Source organism: Oryx dammah, unplaced genomic scaffold (assembly GCF_014754425.2).
Source record: "Oryx dammah isolate SB20612 unplaced genomic scaffold, SCBI_Odam_1.1 HiC_scaffold_20, whole genome shotgun sequence".
NCBI classification, from domain to species: domain Eukaryota; kingdom Metazoa; phylum Chordata; class Mammalia; order Artiodactyla; family Bovidae; genus Oryx; species Oryx dammah.
In genome coordinates, this window is record NW_024070204.1 from 57,469,996 (window position 1) to 57,485,868 (window position 15,873).

At 41.2% G+C, this 15,873-nt stretch overlaps 1 protein-coding gene across 1 annotated transcript in view; it reads left to right on the plus strand.

Annotated features, from left to right (window-relative positions):
- NLN (neurolysin) overlaps positions 1–15,873 on the plus strand; it is a 95,716-nt gene that overhangs the window by 46,128 nt on the left and 33,715 nt on the right. Inside the window, exons 4-8 of the mRNA XM_040262621.1 lie at positions 3,328–3,435; positions 4,875–4,977; positions 6,108–6,268; positions 10,046–10,181; positions 13,098–13,464. Coding sequence (XP_040118555.1) covers positions 3,328–3,435; positions 4,875–4,977; positions 6,108–6,268; positions 10,046–10,181; positions 13,098–13,464 — 875 coding nt within the window. The remainder of the gene's footprint in view (positions 1–3,327; positions 3,436–4,874; positions 4,978–6,107; positions 6,269–10,045; positions 10,182–13,097; positions 13,465–15,873) is intronic.

The window sequence follows — 15,873 nt, forward strand, 5'->3', positions numbered from 1 at the left end:
TTTCATGGCTGCAGTCACCATCTGCAGTGATTTTGGAGCCCATATAAATAAAGTCTGTCACTGTTTCCATTGCTTCCCCAATACAGCAAGTAAAAGTGATTGAAAAAAGAAACCAAAATGAGAAGCAGAAGAAAGGGAAGGACATTGCAAATACAGAAGAATTTATTTCTATCCCCACTTTTACAGCTAATCAGCTGTGGGATATTGAGGAAGTAATTTAACCTCAGTTTTCTTATCTGTGAAGTGAGTACTTTCTTATCTGTGAAGTGAGTACTTTGTTACTTAGTTAAGTCAAGTCTTGTCTGACTCTTTTGCAACCCCATGGACTGTAGCCCACCCGACTCCTCTGTCTGTGGTATTTCATAGGCAAGAATACTGGAGTGGGTTTCCATCTCCTTTTCCAGGAGATCTTCCTGACCAACGGATCAAACCCGTGTCTCCTACATTGGCAGGCAGATTCTTTACCACTGAGCCACCAGGGAAGCTCAAAAGCATACATGTAAGAGTATGTGTGTTTATGTGCTCATACTTGTATATAAAAGTTCTTAGTTACAGGAGGAAGTTGGGGAAAACTAAATCTTGTTACCACAGAGTTTAGAGTAAGATCCCCTGAGAATGGATACGTGTGTATGTATGGCTGACTCCCTTTGCTGACCACCTGAAATTATTACAACATTGTTAATTGGCTATACTCCAGTATAAAATAAAAAAATTTTTTAATAATAAAGCAAGATCTCCTGCTGTCAGATTATATAAATTTGAAAATGACTTCAGAGAACTTTAGCCCCTGCCTGCCTACACCAAAGAGGCCTGAGACCTGGTTCAAGTTCAAGGAGATTAAATTCTTTTTCAGGAAGGAAGATACAGTTGGATCAGAGCCATCTAGAAGTGTCGGCTGATTCCCTCTTAGAACATCCTTGGGCAGTAATTCTGACCTTGCCTGGAGATTACAAGGGAGAATATTACTATGATCAGCTTTGGGGTAGGAATGTGCTTTCAGAGCACATTTTAGACGTGCTTTACTCCTACCAGAGACGTCTGGAAATTTCCCAGGACCTCGAGTCTGAAAGGCAAAGGGTGTCTGGTTATAATCGAATCAGACTTTTGTTAAATGTCATTTTTGTGGTAAGTCAAATATTTCAGTACATGTAGTTTGGTCATTTTTAATTGTACCTAATTCAGAACTGATTTTTCTCAGAACATCCTTCTACCTGTTGACACGTGGGTTACCTATTTGGGGAGAATAAGTAGTTACCTAATTTAGATCTGGAGGGTTTAAGTTTACTGTGCTGAGTGCCCTTCTAGGCTCTCTGAGATAGCACCCTGCAACCACCAGATATGTCCAGTCCAGCCCTCTGAGTGTGAGGGCACCTGCTGATCAAGCATAGGAGGAGAGGAAGAATTCTGCTTACGTCTGCTGGTGAGGCCTCTGATGAGCCTCTGTCCTAAGCTCAGGGCCACCTGTGACCAGGTGAATGCCAGGAACCTGAGAACCCACGCGGCTGCCCAGCTCTGTGCCTCGCCACTGCCCAGATGGGAAGGCCCTGGATCTCAGCCTGCCCCCTTGGGTTCTTCACAGTGTATCTGGCCTTTGCCAGGCCCTTCTCACCAGGGATTGTTTTTTCCTCTCTTCCACTGCACACAGCTACTGCCTCGATTCTCCCCAGCCTTACAACCCGTAGTGTCATCCTGTCTGGGGACTTTTGTTGCCATGCCCCACATCTCGGGACAGACTTCCTGGCGCTGTTAAAGCCAGCCTCAGCCAGCCCACGTTCATCAGAAATCCATATGAACACTGTAATTTGAACGACTGGCCGTCTCTGAGGGATCAGCCCCCAGCTCAGCTGTCTCCCTCGCCGTTCCGGGTGTCTTGGCCCTGAGCCAGCTGCTGCTGGCATCCCAGTGTGTGCCAATACCAGGTGAGAGGATTCCACCTGCACTCATGCCAACACGCTCAGAGATTCTCCAGGGGCACAGAAACGGTTATTGTGGAAAAAGAAGTCTAACTGTTCTCTGCCTCCACTGGGAATAAACTCAGAGGAGACTGTGAGTAATGTATGTACAATAAGTACTTCAGTACTATCGCACAAAGTACTTTTTGGTAGGTAAAGTGAGATACAAATGGCTGTATTAAGGATTGGATTGATACCATCTCGCAGGAAAACCGGAACGAACTTTTTGGCCACCCCCACTCGTACCCTCAGTTAAAGTACAACTCTGTTTACCTGCTGCAACAGAATGTAAGAAATTGCAGACGTGTTGCAGCAAGAACTCTTTACCAACAGTCTAACACGCAAGCTCTAAAGCTGAGCATTTTAAAGACGTAATTAGGTGGGAAGATACAAAGCTTGAGGTGAACAGCCCAAGTCTTTCAGGGAGAGCGAATGCAGCCCTCTTCGGTCTCTGAAGCTGAGAGGGTGCTAAGGCTCTACAGACCAAAGTCCCTCATCAGCTCTCAGCCACACTAGAGCCTTTGCACCTGCCGAATCTGTCTGGAGCCTCTTTCCTCCCAGGGACCAGAAACTAACCAGCCACCCAGATGTGCCATGTATATTCTGCCGCCTGTTTTAAAGAAACATCTGTGTGTTTATTACCTTGCTGTGGCCAGGGGAGTTTTCTGCTCCTTCTCCAGGGCCCTCGGTCCTTTTTAGTGAGTGTGTGTGCGTCGCTGCGTGCAGGCTCACAGGTGTTGTCTAGCTCTCCTCCTCTCTGTGATATGCTAGCTCATTTTCCCCAGATACTTGTTCATATGCAGCTTGTCGTGGTCCCTTGATCTTTCTTGCCAAATGATAGTAAGGCATTTTTGAGGCGCTGGGAGCATTTTGCTGGTGTTCTATCCAGCTGTCCCTGTTTGGTATGTTGGCAAAAGAGTCCTACCTTCCATTTGTGTGGAATTTGCCCATTATTTTATTCTTGCCTCTCAAGTGGAACCAGGTTAGCAAATGGTAGAAAATTAAATCCAGATGCTTTGTGATAAGAAAGATGTTTTGTGAAAAAGACCACTCAGTCATAAAAAACGCTCAGAATGAGATTATGCAAATATTCCTATTGTCACAATTTCAAGTGGTACAGCACACTTGATTCTGATGCAAGGCAGGGAAATTCTGGTTAGCTTTTTATTTCATTTTTTTCTGTTTTAAATGAGCAGAAGCTCACTAAAGCATAAAAGAACTTAGCTTTTCCAAAAGGGCTGCCTCATAATCACCTGTGTGCTTTCACAGCCCACCAGAGATGATGAATAAATTTTACTTTGGCCTCGTAGTTTATAATTTACCCATGCATTGTTGTAACAGAAATGAAAGAGGTTGTCACACTATTTAATTTCAGGAAACCTGTGATCTGGAAAAGATAAAGCCTGAAGCCAGACGATACTTGGAAAAATCCGTTAAAATGGGCAAAAGGAATGGGCTCCATCTTCCAGAACAAGTACAAAATGTGAGTGTGTTTCTTTTTCTTATTAGAAAATGAAAGAATACATTTTAAAAAATACAACAAAAAGACAGGAAATTGGGAAACACGTGTTTGTAACGTGGGAAATAACTTATAGTACAAATCAATTTACAGTGTATTTGGTAGCCAATGATTTTAAATCCCACAACTCCTATTAACCTTGTGTTGACTGTCAAACAGCTGATAACTTAATTGTTCTTTAATTCTGTGTGGATTTTATCTGTTTTGTGTGTGCCGGGTTTATCTCCCCCCATTCTGCTGTACATCCTCTGAGAGCTAGTTCAGATCTTAATAGTCAACTTGTATTGTCATTCCTTTATGCATACAGAGATAGGGCACTGGTAATAAAATCCTTATGACAGAAAGTTTTAAAACCAGCATTTTGGAATGAAACCCTCTATGAGTAATATATGGACCTTAAAAATGGAGAGAAAGCTTCTCAGACGTTCTCCTTTGTCTAATACCCAGTGAGATCTTCCAGGTTCAGAAGCTCAGCTACAGAATTAACTCATTCTGCAAGATAGGACGACACTGCACAGTGTGTGTTAAGTGAGCAGTCTCAAATTTCATGTGTCTGCAAATCACCGGGAGGGCTTGTTAAAGCTCTGATTATACAGGACCCCGCCTCTTGAGAGTCTGCTCTTCAGTAGTTATGGTGTGGGTCTCCAGAGTGGGCATTTCTAACAAGTTCCCAGGTGATGTTGATGCTACCTGTGAGAAGCACACTCTGAGAAATTGTGTGGTTTAGGTAAGTTTTATAATCTAGAATTTTTAGAAGAATGGGACAGGTTAATAAATTCTCTCCTGTGTTTTCTTGTGATTTCCCTCCTATTGCTGCCTTTGATCTCCCACCTAGTACTTTTCTTTCCCCTCATCTAGTACTTCTTAAACAAATGTTAGGGCCCATAAATCACCTTTATTTGCAAATGCTGTATAAAACTAAAACATAGCCTATTTTCCTAAGGAACCATGGAATTAATTACTCGGTTCTTACTGCTTCATTTACTTCAGTACCCAATACTGATTTACTAAATTAAAATTTTGGATTGGAAAAGATTAAAAGTGTTCATTATCAATAGGCAACCAGATTCATTCATTTATTCAGCAGCTACTTACTGTATATGTACCATGTGCCAGACTCTGCTTTCACTATACCTCCTAAATATATTTAGTTCTTACAAATTTATGCCTGATTTCTAACACATTACCGGGATTACCTTTCTGTACATATTACATGCAGGTTCTCATGGACACAATGTAGAAAATTGCAGAAAACTGTGTTATCTAGCACATCTCTAAGAAAGTAGAGCGAGTTGGGTATAGAACCTAGTCTTCATATAAAAGTGAAGCTTCCTTGACTGATGGAGATAAGAATGAAAGTTGCATTTTATTGTTATTATCCTGTATTTGTATCTTTGTTTCAGGAAATTAAAGCAATGAAGAAGAGAATGAGTGAGCTATGTATTGACTTTAACAAAAACCTCAACGAGGATGATACCTTCCTTGTATTTTCCAAGGCTGAACTTGGTAAAACTTTGTTGTTTTTTTAAAAGAAGGCTATAATTTAGACAAATAATGTCACCCCGCAGCTTACCAAATCAAAGTTAAAAGAATTCTTTAAAAAATGTACCTTCTGCAGAAACCACCTGGAGAAGGCAATGGCACCCCAGTCCAGTCCTCTTGCCTGGAAAATCCCATGGATGGAGGAGCCTGGTGGGCTGCAGTCCATGGGGTTGCTAAGAGTTGGACACGACTGAGCGACTTCACTTTCACTTTTCACTTTCATGCACTGGAGAAGGAAATAGCAACCCATTCCAGTATTCTTGCCTAGAGAATCCCAGGGATGGGAGAGCCTGGTGGGCTGCCATCTATGGGGTCGCACAGAGTCGATCACGACTGAAGCGACTTAACAGCAGCAGCAGCAGAAACCACCACCCATTGTAAAAAAAGCACAAGCAAACCACACCTCACTTTTAGGCTTACAAGAATATACACTGTTTGTAGAGACAGTCTAGAAGAAATTTTATAATCTTGATTGACAGCTCATGCTGGTGTTTAACAGCCTTCGGTGCTTTGAAAATTTTTTGCCTCACAGTACCCTCTACATTGTAACTTAAACTGGCGTTTAGTTGCTGAGTCGTGTCTGAGTCTTTTGCGACTCCACATGCTATAGCCCACCAGGCTGCTCTGTCCATAGGATTTCCCAGGCAAGAATACTAGAGTGGGCTGCCATTTCCTTCTACGGTGGATCTCCCCAACCCAGGAATCAAACCCGCTTCTCCTGCATTGGCAGGCGGATTCTTTATCACTGAGGCACCAGGAAAGCCACTACAACTTAAACTAGCCTTTTCTTATTTGTTACAGATTTGCGTGGGGGTTGGGGGGGCTTAATTTTGCCTATTCCTCATCAAAATGCCATCTGTACAAGTGCACTGAAGCCTGGTCGTATTTTGAATTACCATCTCCCAGGCCACCTGACCTCTAACTGCCACCCCATTCCAGTAACATCAAAGCAATATTATAAGGATTGTCATTATTTTACTTGAATTTCAATTACTCCACAAGAATCCCTGGAGCTTCTTAAAGGCACCATGCCAGTGCTAAATAAACCAATCTCGAGTGGAAAAATTGATGTGTGAGAAAATGATTTTTTGCAGGTGCTCTTCCTGATGATTTCATTAACAGTTTAGAAAAGACAGATGGTGACAAGTATAAAATTACTTTAAAATATCCACACTATTTTCCTGTCATGAAGAAATGTTGTGTACCTGAAACCAGAAGGAAGATGGAAATGGCTTTTAATACAAGATGCAAAGAGGTATTATAAACGTTTGCCTTTTCTTTTGTTTTTACAGAAGATGTTAAGAAAAGGGTTTGCTCTGTTCACCAGTGTTGAAGTTAGGTCAGAAGTGGATTCCGATTTCTCCATGTAAACATGTTTGTGTGAAGGTCATGCCTCCTAAATCCTCAGACTTACAAGACTTAGCTTTTGGCTTGTTTTTTGGCAGCCTTCTTAGTGTGGCCATAGGTTCAGCTGTTCTAATGCAGATTGAATGGGTTAGAGAAACTAATGGTCGTATTCTTCTTCCAAGTCAACAGTCTAGGGCTGGTGGAATAACTCTAGTCAATAAGTGACTTCTAAGGCCAGTTTGTCACCATTTTCAAGCCTGTTGGTAAGTGGGAAAATAAAATACAGAGCAAGCATCTTTAAGAAGACCTGGAAATGACATACATAAACTCTGTTCACATTGCATTGACCTAAATTCCATCATATAACTGTATCCAACTGCACGGGAGGCTGGGAAATAGAATCTTCAGTTGATAGCCATTTGGTCAGCTAAGGGCACTCTGTTACTGAAAGGAAAAGAGGAAGAATTAGAAATGAATTCTAAGAGCTAGCCAGCTCCACCACAGTCTGCTTCTCTGGCTATCCAAATAATCATGAGTACCTTTTTTTCTTTCCCCCACACAGAAGCCATTGACCATATGTCAGATCCCAACCAGTTAACTGCCTTTAGCTCAAAGACCAGAATCTCTAAGCGGCACACAGTCCTCCCCATTTACAGCTTCTCGTGACCTGGCCACCTGTGAAAGGGTGGGACACTTGCCTGGCCCACTCACCTCCAACACACACACACCCCCAGTGGTAGAACAGGAACAGAAAACCACACTAAAGACTCCCATTTGAAAAAGGAAAGAGTGGAAACATAGCAGGCCCATACCAATTCTCAGGAAGAGTCTGGCAGAAACCGTAGGGATTCCGAGCTCTGTGAAGTTTCCCGAGATCGCCCGTTGGACTTACCTGGGCCTCCTTTCTAGCAAGAATTCCTTTAGCAGTTGTATGCGGTGGCCCCTGGTTTTGCCTGCAGGGAATTCTTTTTTGTCCATTATCCTCATGACCGTATCCTAGACAGCTACTGGTATACATTCCTACTGATGCCAGTTTGAAGTCTGAGGAGTATTTTTGTAGGCCAGGCTTACTTATCTTTGGTAATAAAATGCCCTCAAAAACTTAATAGGTTTCTTTTCTGTTTGCTCACAGCCAGATTCATGTTAAAATAATATCCAAACCTGCCACATTTTTTCTCATATGCGGGCTTCTATATCGTGTCCATCCTCTGGTCCTCACTTTAACAGCGTCTGCTTCAGGGCTCTCTGAAACCATAGACAGCACCCTCAACGCTAATCATAGTTCAATAGCACCGAGCATCAGTCTTTTCTACTGGTCAGGAGGGGCAGAGCAATTGCCTTTCCAGTCATCTGATGCCCCAGATCAGGGGCCACGGGCAGAATTCTCTTAGCAGAACTCTTTTCCCTCTGTTTCTGCAAACTGACCAGTTCTCACTTGAGCTTATCTCTCTTGTGTAATCTTTCCAAAAGCAGCACATACCAACAAACATACACCAATAATCCCAAACAATCCCCTCAGAGCTAAGATTTGGTAGGTGACTGGCTTGCCTTCCAAGTTATGGTGAGCAACAATTTTTTAACAAATGTTATCTATGGTATACTGAGTATTACCAGCTTCCTACGTCTGTGTCCTCACCTTCCATTCCTGTAGGTTTTTCATTTCTGTTATAGCAGCACTCTATTCCTATGTTTAGTCTCTGTGGGTGTTAGGGTACAGGTTAAACCGATGTACAAAGTCAACCGAAAGCACAGTGACTCAAATAAGATAAAAATTATTTTTCTTCAGAAAGGATTAGTGGATACCAGGGGCCAGAGAGACTGGGAAATTATTGTTACCAAGTTTCTGTTTAGAAATGTCTTAGAAACAATGGTAATGGTTGCACAACAGTATAAATGTAATTGGTGCCATGAATTGTACACTTAAAAATTGGCTAAAATGGTATATTTTATGTTGGGTGTATTTTACTACATTTTTTTTTTAAGGTTTTTGTCTCTTACAACTAACAGTACAGAGGTGAGTGGTCCAGAGCTGGAAGATAGCTCTGCTGTCCTTAGTATGTGGCTTCTAGGTCATTGTTCTCATTTTCAGTCCACAGCTAGCAAGACAGAGATCTATTATGACCCAGAAATTTCTCTCATCGCCTCGTTTATGTTCTGTTGTCCCATTGTGTATCACGTGGCCACAGCTAGTTTTAAGAGGGGCTGGGAAAGGGAGGCAGGTGACCATGTACCCAGCAAGCTCAGAGAACTCTACTACTAAAAGGAAGAATGGGGGAATAGATATTGCGAAAAAATTGGCAGTCTAAGGAGACTGGAAAGGTGAAAGAGACTCAAACTAGGTAACTTTAGAACTTATGTGTTTCTCATATCCATGTTTCCATTCTAGTTTTAAAATAATAATAATTATAACGCATAATTATGTGGTGTTTGCTCTAGTACCAGGCATTTTTCTCTGTGCTTTACTTATATTCTCACGTGAATCTTCATGATCACTCTATAATGTAGCTACTTTTATTATGTACATCTTCCAGATAAGAAAACTGAGGCTTAGGAAGATTGAGTGACTTGCCAACATTTTGACAGCTAGTAAATGGTGGAGCCAGATTTTGGTAGTGTGATCTTCCTTAGAAGCAAGTCTATAAATAATTTGATGATTTAATAGCAATTTTTCTTTGACCTCAACGTTTCTTTACTTTCTCTGGGAGATTATTTTTTCCTTTATTGTTAAGGAAACAATAAAGCAGTATCACTATTTGCATTTTAATACAATAAAATATTTAAAATGTGTGTAATAATTTGAGAAAAATCCCTAAAACATTAAGCATAGAGTTCTGTGGCATTAAGTACATTCATATTGTTGTACAGCCATCGCCATGTATCTCCAGAACTTTTTCATCTTTCCCGACTGAAACTCTGTACCCATTGAACATAAACTTCCTTCTCTCCCCACCCACCAAGACCCTGGCATACATCATTCGACTCCCGGTCTCCATAAATTTAACTACTCTAGGAACTGCATATAAGTAGAATCATACAGATCCATAATTTGGCATGTGTCAAAATTTCTTTCCCTTTTAAGGCTGAATAATATGTAATATGCACTACATTTTTTTTTTTTATCCATTCAGCCATTGATATACTTAGGACACTTCTACCATTTGGCTATTATGAATAATGCCACAGTGAACACAGTTATACAAACATCTGAGTCTCTGTTTCCATTTCTTTGGGATGTATACCCAGAAGTGGAATCACTGAATCATATTGGAATTCTTTGTTTAATTTTTTGAAAAATCATAATACTGTTTTTTATAGCAGCTTTGCCATTTTACATTTTCATTAGCAATATACAAAGGTTCCAGATCTTCTACATCATAATCAATGCTTATTATTTCCCTTTTTTTAAAGGGAAATAAATTTACCAGTAGGTAAAATTTTATTAGGACCCTCATTGCTATCTCCTGAGATTTAAATGATCAATTATAATTTCAGAAATAAAACTGGATCATGAATCCAAAAAAAAGTCTATAACACTGAAATGGAATAACTTACTAGTTGAGATGCCTAAAAATATTTGACAGTCTTACCAACCTGAAAGTAATGTAATAGCTCTTCTTTTTAGTGCTTTGGATCCAGTTAATTATTGGCCTTTATTTTGGTTTTTATTGTTGTTGTTTATTCCTAGGAGAACACTGCCATCCTGCAGCAGCTACTCCCACTGCGGGCCGAAGTAGCCAAACTGCTTGGCTATAGCACACACGCTGACTTTGTCCTTGAGATGAATACTGCCAAGAGTACGAGGCATGTGACAGCCTTTCTCGGTTAGTCTTCTTTTCTTAATTTCTCATGTGTTGCTGTTTCTTTTTTTTTTTTTAATGACTGTTTTGCTGCATGGCACCAACTTGACAGAGGGCCTCAAAACCTAACATGCCCTTGAGAATATTATTTTTCATTCATGCAAGAGAAATGTATTGATCCCCTGTTATGCGTTAGATACTGGACTTGGTTCCAAGGGTAGCTCATTGTTTATATTTCGGTTACGGTCCTTGTCCTTGCCTCATTCTGTCTGTATCTTGATGGGGATTTCTGTGTTAATTCCTAACAAGATACCTAGAGACCTTCAAGAAGGTGAGCCTTTGGCTTTGTTCAGTGTCAGTAGGTGTTTGTCAGCTACAGCATGGCTGCTTATCAATTTGTGTGAAGTAAGCTGACAGAGAGGACAAAAACGATAAGTGGAACATACAGGAACAACAATATTTTATGTTCCAGAAGCCACTTGGTAATATGTAAAAGAATATAAAATAATAGGCATCAAAACTGTTATTTAATAACTGTCTTCACATTCATTTAAAATCACTTTTTCATTAGTCTTAAAACCACAGTTCTTATGTTCTTGACCTTTAGTCTCTGGCACTCTGTCATGCTTACTCCTCTTAATCTCAGCGTCCCTATTCCGGCAGTCACTCTGCTGTTCTCTTTCATTTTAGTGAAAATGGTTGAATAACATAACCATTGTAAAGATACTAAATTTTGTTTTTATCTTCTCTAGTCAGTTCAGTTGCTCAGTGGTGTCCGACTCTTTGTGACCCCATGAATCGCAGCACGCCAGGCCTCCCTGTCCATCACCATCTCCCGGAGTTCACTCAGACTCACGTCCATCAAGTCAGTGATGCCATCCAGCCATCTCATCCTCTGTCGTCCCCTTCTCTTCCTGCCCCCAATCTCTCCCAGCATCAGAGTCTTTTCCAATGAGTCAACTCTTCGTATAAGGTGGCCTAAGTACTGGAGTTTCAGCTTTAGCATCATTCCTTCCAAAGAAATCCCAGGGCTGATCTCCTTCAGAATGGACTGGTTGGATCTCCTTGCAGTCCAAGGGACTCTCAAGAGTCTTCTCCAACACCACAGTTCAAAAGCATCAATTCTTCAGCCCTCAGCCTTCTTCACAGTCCAACTCTCACATCCATACATGACCACAGGAAAAACCATAGCCTTGACTAAACGGACCTTAGTCGGCAAAGTAATGTCTCTGCTTTTGAATATGCTGTCTAGGTTGGTCATAACTTTCCTTCCAAGGAGTAAGCGTCTTTTAATTTCATGGCTGCAGTCACCATCTGCAGTGATTTACCACAGTATGATTTATATTTTAACTTTCTCATCGATCCCATTCAGACTTTATTACTTCTGACTACTAGTGTATAATTTTATTAGCTTAGTTAAGTTGGAAACAGTGCATAATGTATCAAGATCAGCATTCAGCCTGAAATTTAGACCTCTATGTTCTCAATAGCAATACCTTGAATTACTAATGTATATGCTGGCATCGTATATAACATGTAGCAGCTGTGCCATAAATGGTACTATTCGTTATTATGTTATTCACTCATGAGACATTTATAAAATAACTGCCCCTAATGGAGTGGATGCTACATGATTGGACGATAGAAAAGACTAAGATGAGGTTCTTTTCTCAATGAATTTTCCGCTGAGTGGAAACAATAGAAATGTGAAGTGGTAATTGCCATACGTCCTGATGTATTTTATACAAGAAAATGGCTCGGGGAGTTAACAGGTTTGGCGAGAATGTTTCCCTTAGTGGTGACTGTACATACCGAACATTTTCCTTAATTAACTTAATTTTTGAAAACAGTTTCCGCTCTTTTTTAAAATTGGCATATTCCTATCTGAATTGTCCTCTTGCTACCTATATTCACCTGTTATCTCACAGGCCTAATCAGAACGACATCTCTCTGTATCTTCCATGAGTTTCCTCTCTTCACCTCACAGCCTTCCTCAAGCCTCTGATTCACCTCATTGTGGGTATGCTACCCAGACATGCACGTCCCTTACACAGCCAACATTTTTTACCTTGCGTACGTAACGAATTGTGGAGACCAAACACATAATAAAAGCATACTGCTTTAGCCAAATACAGTGAAATAGTCAAAAACCGACCACAATATTAAATTGCAGTGTCCACCTGCAAAGTACAAATGCTGCGTCCAAATAGACCTTCTTCATAGGAATGGAGTAGTTATTAACTGAATCCATGGCTGTCAAAGGAGCTGAGCAGTTTCCAGTAATTCTGATCGTCGGTCACGTCTGATTTGTCTTCCCTAGCCCTGAGGAGCCTAGGGGCTTTCCTGATGGCTCTGTGGTAAAGAATCTACCGGCAGTGCAGGAGACACAGAAGACTCAGGTTCGACCCCTGGGTTGGGAAGATCCCCTGGAGTAGGACATGGCAACCCATTTCAATATTCTGTCTTAGAAAATTCCATAGACAGAGGAGCCTTGCAGGCTACAGTCCATGGGGTCACAAAGAGCTGACACAGCTGGGCACGAGGAACAGACAGAAGAGCCTAACTAACCTCACTGAAAACTAGTCATGTACATAAAGAGTAATTTAGTTTCACTATCGCTTCCTTGAGTTCTGTGAGATAAATTTCAGCTTTGTTGATGCTGTGAGGAAGTTGTGGCCTGATTTGGGTGGTGCCCAAAAAAAAAAAAAAAATAGGACAGGGAGCCATAAAACACAATTAGCCTGAAGAGAACAGCAGCGCTGTCATAATAAAGCCTGCTTTCCTCTCTCCCTCCCTCTTTTCCCCTCTCTTTCCTTCCTCCTGATTTATCTGTATTGAGGGTCACAAAGGAGGAAGCACCACGCTAAACTACTGGTGGCATGTATGATTATGCTTGCTCCCAAGAGCAATGGATTGCTAACTTTTCCCTCTTCCCCACAGATGATTTAAGCCAGAAATTAAAACCCTTGGGTGAAGCAGAACGAGAGTTCATTTTGAACTTGAAGAAAAAGGAATGTGAAGAGAGAGGTTTTGAATACGATGGGAAGATCAATGCCTGGGATCTCCACTACTACATGACTCAGACAGAAGAACTCAAGTACTCTGTAGACCAGGAGACTCTCAAGGAATACTTCCCAATTGAAGTGGTCACTGAAGGCTTACTGAACATCTACCAGGAGTTGCTGGGACTTTCATTTGAGCAAGTGACAGATGCTCATGTTTGGAATAAAAGTGTTACACTTTACACTGTGAAGGATAAAGCTACAGGAGAAGTATTAGGACAGTTCTACTTGGACCTCTATCCAAGGTACTGAGGATCACAGTGGTGAAAGGGACCTTGGAGATTCATCTCCTACCCAGATTGAGACTCTTGTCTTTCATAATTCTCATACGTGATTCCTAGTAAAGGGATTAAAAATGTGGGCTCTGAAGCCAGAAAGTCTAGCTCCATCACTTACTAGGCAAGTTACTTAATTTTTCTCTGCCTCAGTTTCCTTATATATATTATAGGTCCTGTGGGAGTGGGATGGGAATACCAGTCATGCCTGCTTTGTAACGTTGTTAGGACTGAAATGGTTAATCACATGCAAAGATTTTGGAAGACTGCTCAGAACACAAGTGCTTGACAGGTGTGAGCTTCCATCATCACCATCATGATCATCTAGTTTGTGTGCTGCGTTTCTTAATTTACTTATTTATTTTTATAATTAGACTCTGGATTTTGTTTTTTTACTGTGCCACGTGGCCTTAGTTCTCTGTTCAGTTCGATTCGGTTCAGTTGCTCAGTTGTGTCTGACTCTTTGCAACCCTGTGGACTGCAGCACGCCAGGCTTCCCTGTCCATCACCAACTCCCAGAGCCTACTCAGGCTCATGTCCGTCATGTCGGTGATACCATCCAACCATCTCATCCTCTGTCATCACCTTTTCCTCCCACCTGCAATCTTTCCCAGCATCAAGGTCTTTTCCAGTGAGTTGGTTCTTCACATCAGGTGGCCAAAGGATTGGAGCTTCAGCTTCAGCATCAGTCCTTCCAATGAATATTCAGGACTGATTTCCTTTAGAACTGACTGTCTGGATCTCCTTGCAGTCCAAGGGACTTTCCAGAGTCCTCCAACACCACAGTTCAAAAGCATCAATTCTTCGGTGCTCAGCTTTCTTTGTAGTCCAACTCTCATGTCCATACATGACTACTGGAAAATCCATAGCTTTGACTAGACAGACCTTTGTTGGTAAAGTAATGTCCCTGCTTATGCTGTCTAGTTTTGTCATAGTTTTTCTTCCAAGGAGCAAGTGTCTTTTAATTTCATGGCTGCAATCACCATCTGCTGTGATTTTGGAGCCTAAGAAAGTAAAGTCTGTCACTGTTTCCATTGATTCCCCATCTATTTGCCCTGAAGTGATGGGACCAGATGCCATGATCTTAGTTTTCTGAATTTTGAGTTTTAAGTCAACTTTTCCACTCTCGTCTTTCATTTTCATCAAGAGGCTCTTTAGTTCTTCTTCGTTTTCTGCCATAAGGATGGTGTCATCTGTATATCTGAACTTATTGATATTTCTCCCGGCAATCTTGATTCCAGCTTGTACTTCATCCAGCCCGGCATTTCGCATGATGTACTCTGCATATAAGTTAAATAAGCTGGGTGACAATATACAGCCTTGACATACTCCTTTTCTTATTTGGAACCAGTCTGTTGTTCCATGTCCAGTTCTAACTGTTGCTTCTTGACCTGCATACAGATTTCTCAGGAGGCAGGTCAGGTGGTCTGGTATCCCCATCTCTTGAAGAATTTTCCACATTTTGTTGTGATCCACACAGTCAAAGCCTTTGGCGTAGTCAATAAAGCAAAAGTAGATGTTTTCTCTGACCACAAATCAAACCCAGGCCCTCGATAGTGGAAGCACAGAGTCCTAATCACTGGACTGACAGGGAAGTCTCTGCATTTCTTAATTTAAAATTGACCTCAGAATGTTTATTATTCAGGCACTCCGTCTGCCAATATTCTTAAATCTGTGACCACTCCCTTCAGTCTGGCTGAAAGGCAGCACAGTATTAAGGAATAGCAAGATCTTGGCAATCATTCAAACTTGAGCTGCAATGCTTGAGTGATATAACCTTTGTGGGTCTCTATATCCACCTCTGTAATACGGGAATGATCTTCCCTTTTCAGGATTGTTCTGTACATTAGATTATTCAATCAATTGTAAGAATTAAAAATATTATTATCTCTGTAGCATGTAGTAACTATGGACTCCACAGTATTTCATCAGATATGAAAGGATTTAGGTTACTCTCTGTGGGCTGCTTTCTAAAACAAAAGGCACCCTGTTGCAATTTTACTAACTAGACCAGAGTAAATAATAGCATCACTTTAGATCAGCAGCACATACAAGTTCATAATCAACTGACTTGGGGTGACTTCAAGAAGGGGCCGGATAACTCCATCAGGCAGATAGGAGGCAGAGTTGTCTTATCCCACTGCTTTATGGACTTTCTTTCACTTCTGATATGATCTAAAGATAAACCCATGCCAGATGTGGATAAGTCTGAATAATGAATAATGTCAGGATATAGTTTGAGGCCAAGAATTCTTTCAGGGGAAATCCTTCAACATTGGAGCCTCCTATAACTGTGCCTCGATTCTCTTTCTGTGGTCAAAGGTAGCAGTTCTCACCGCCCCATCCTGCTGTTCCTTTGCCAAGATATAACTGCTGTCT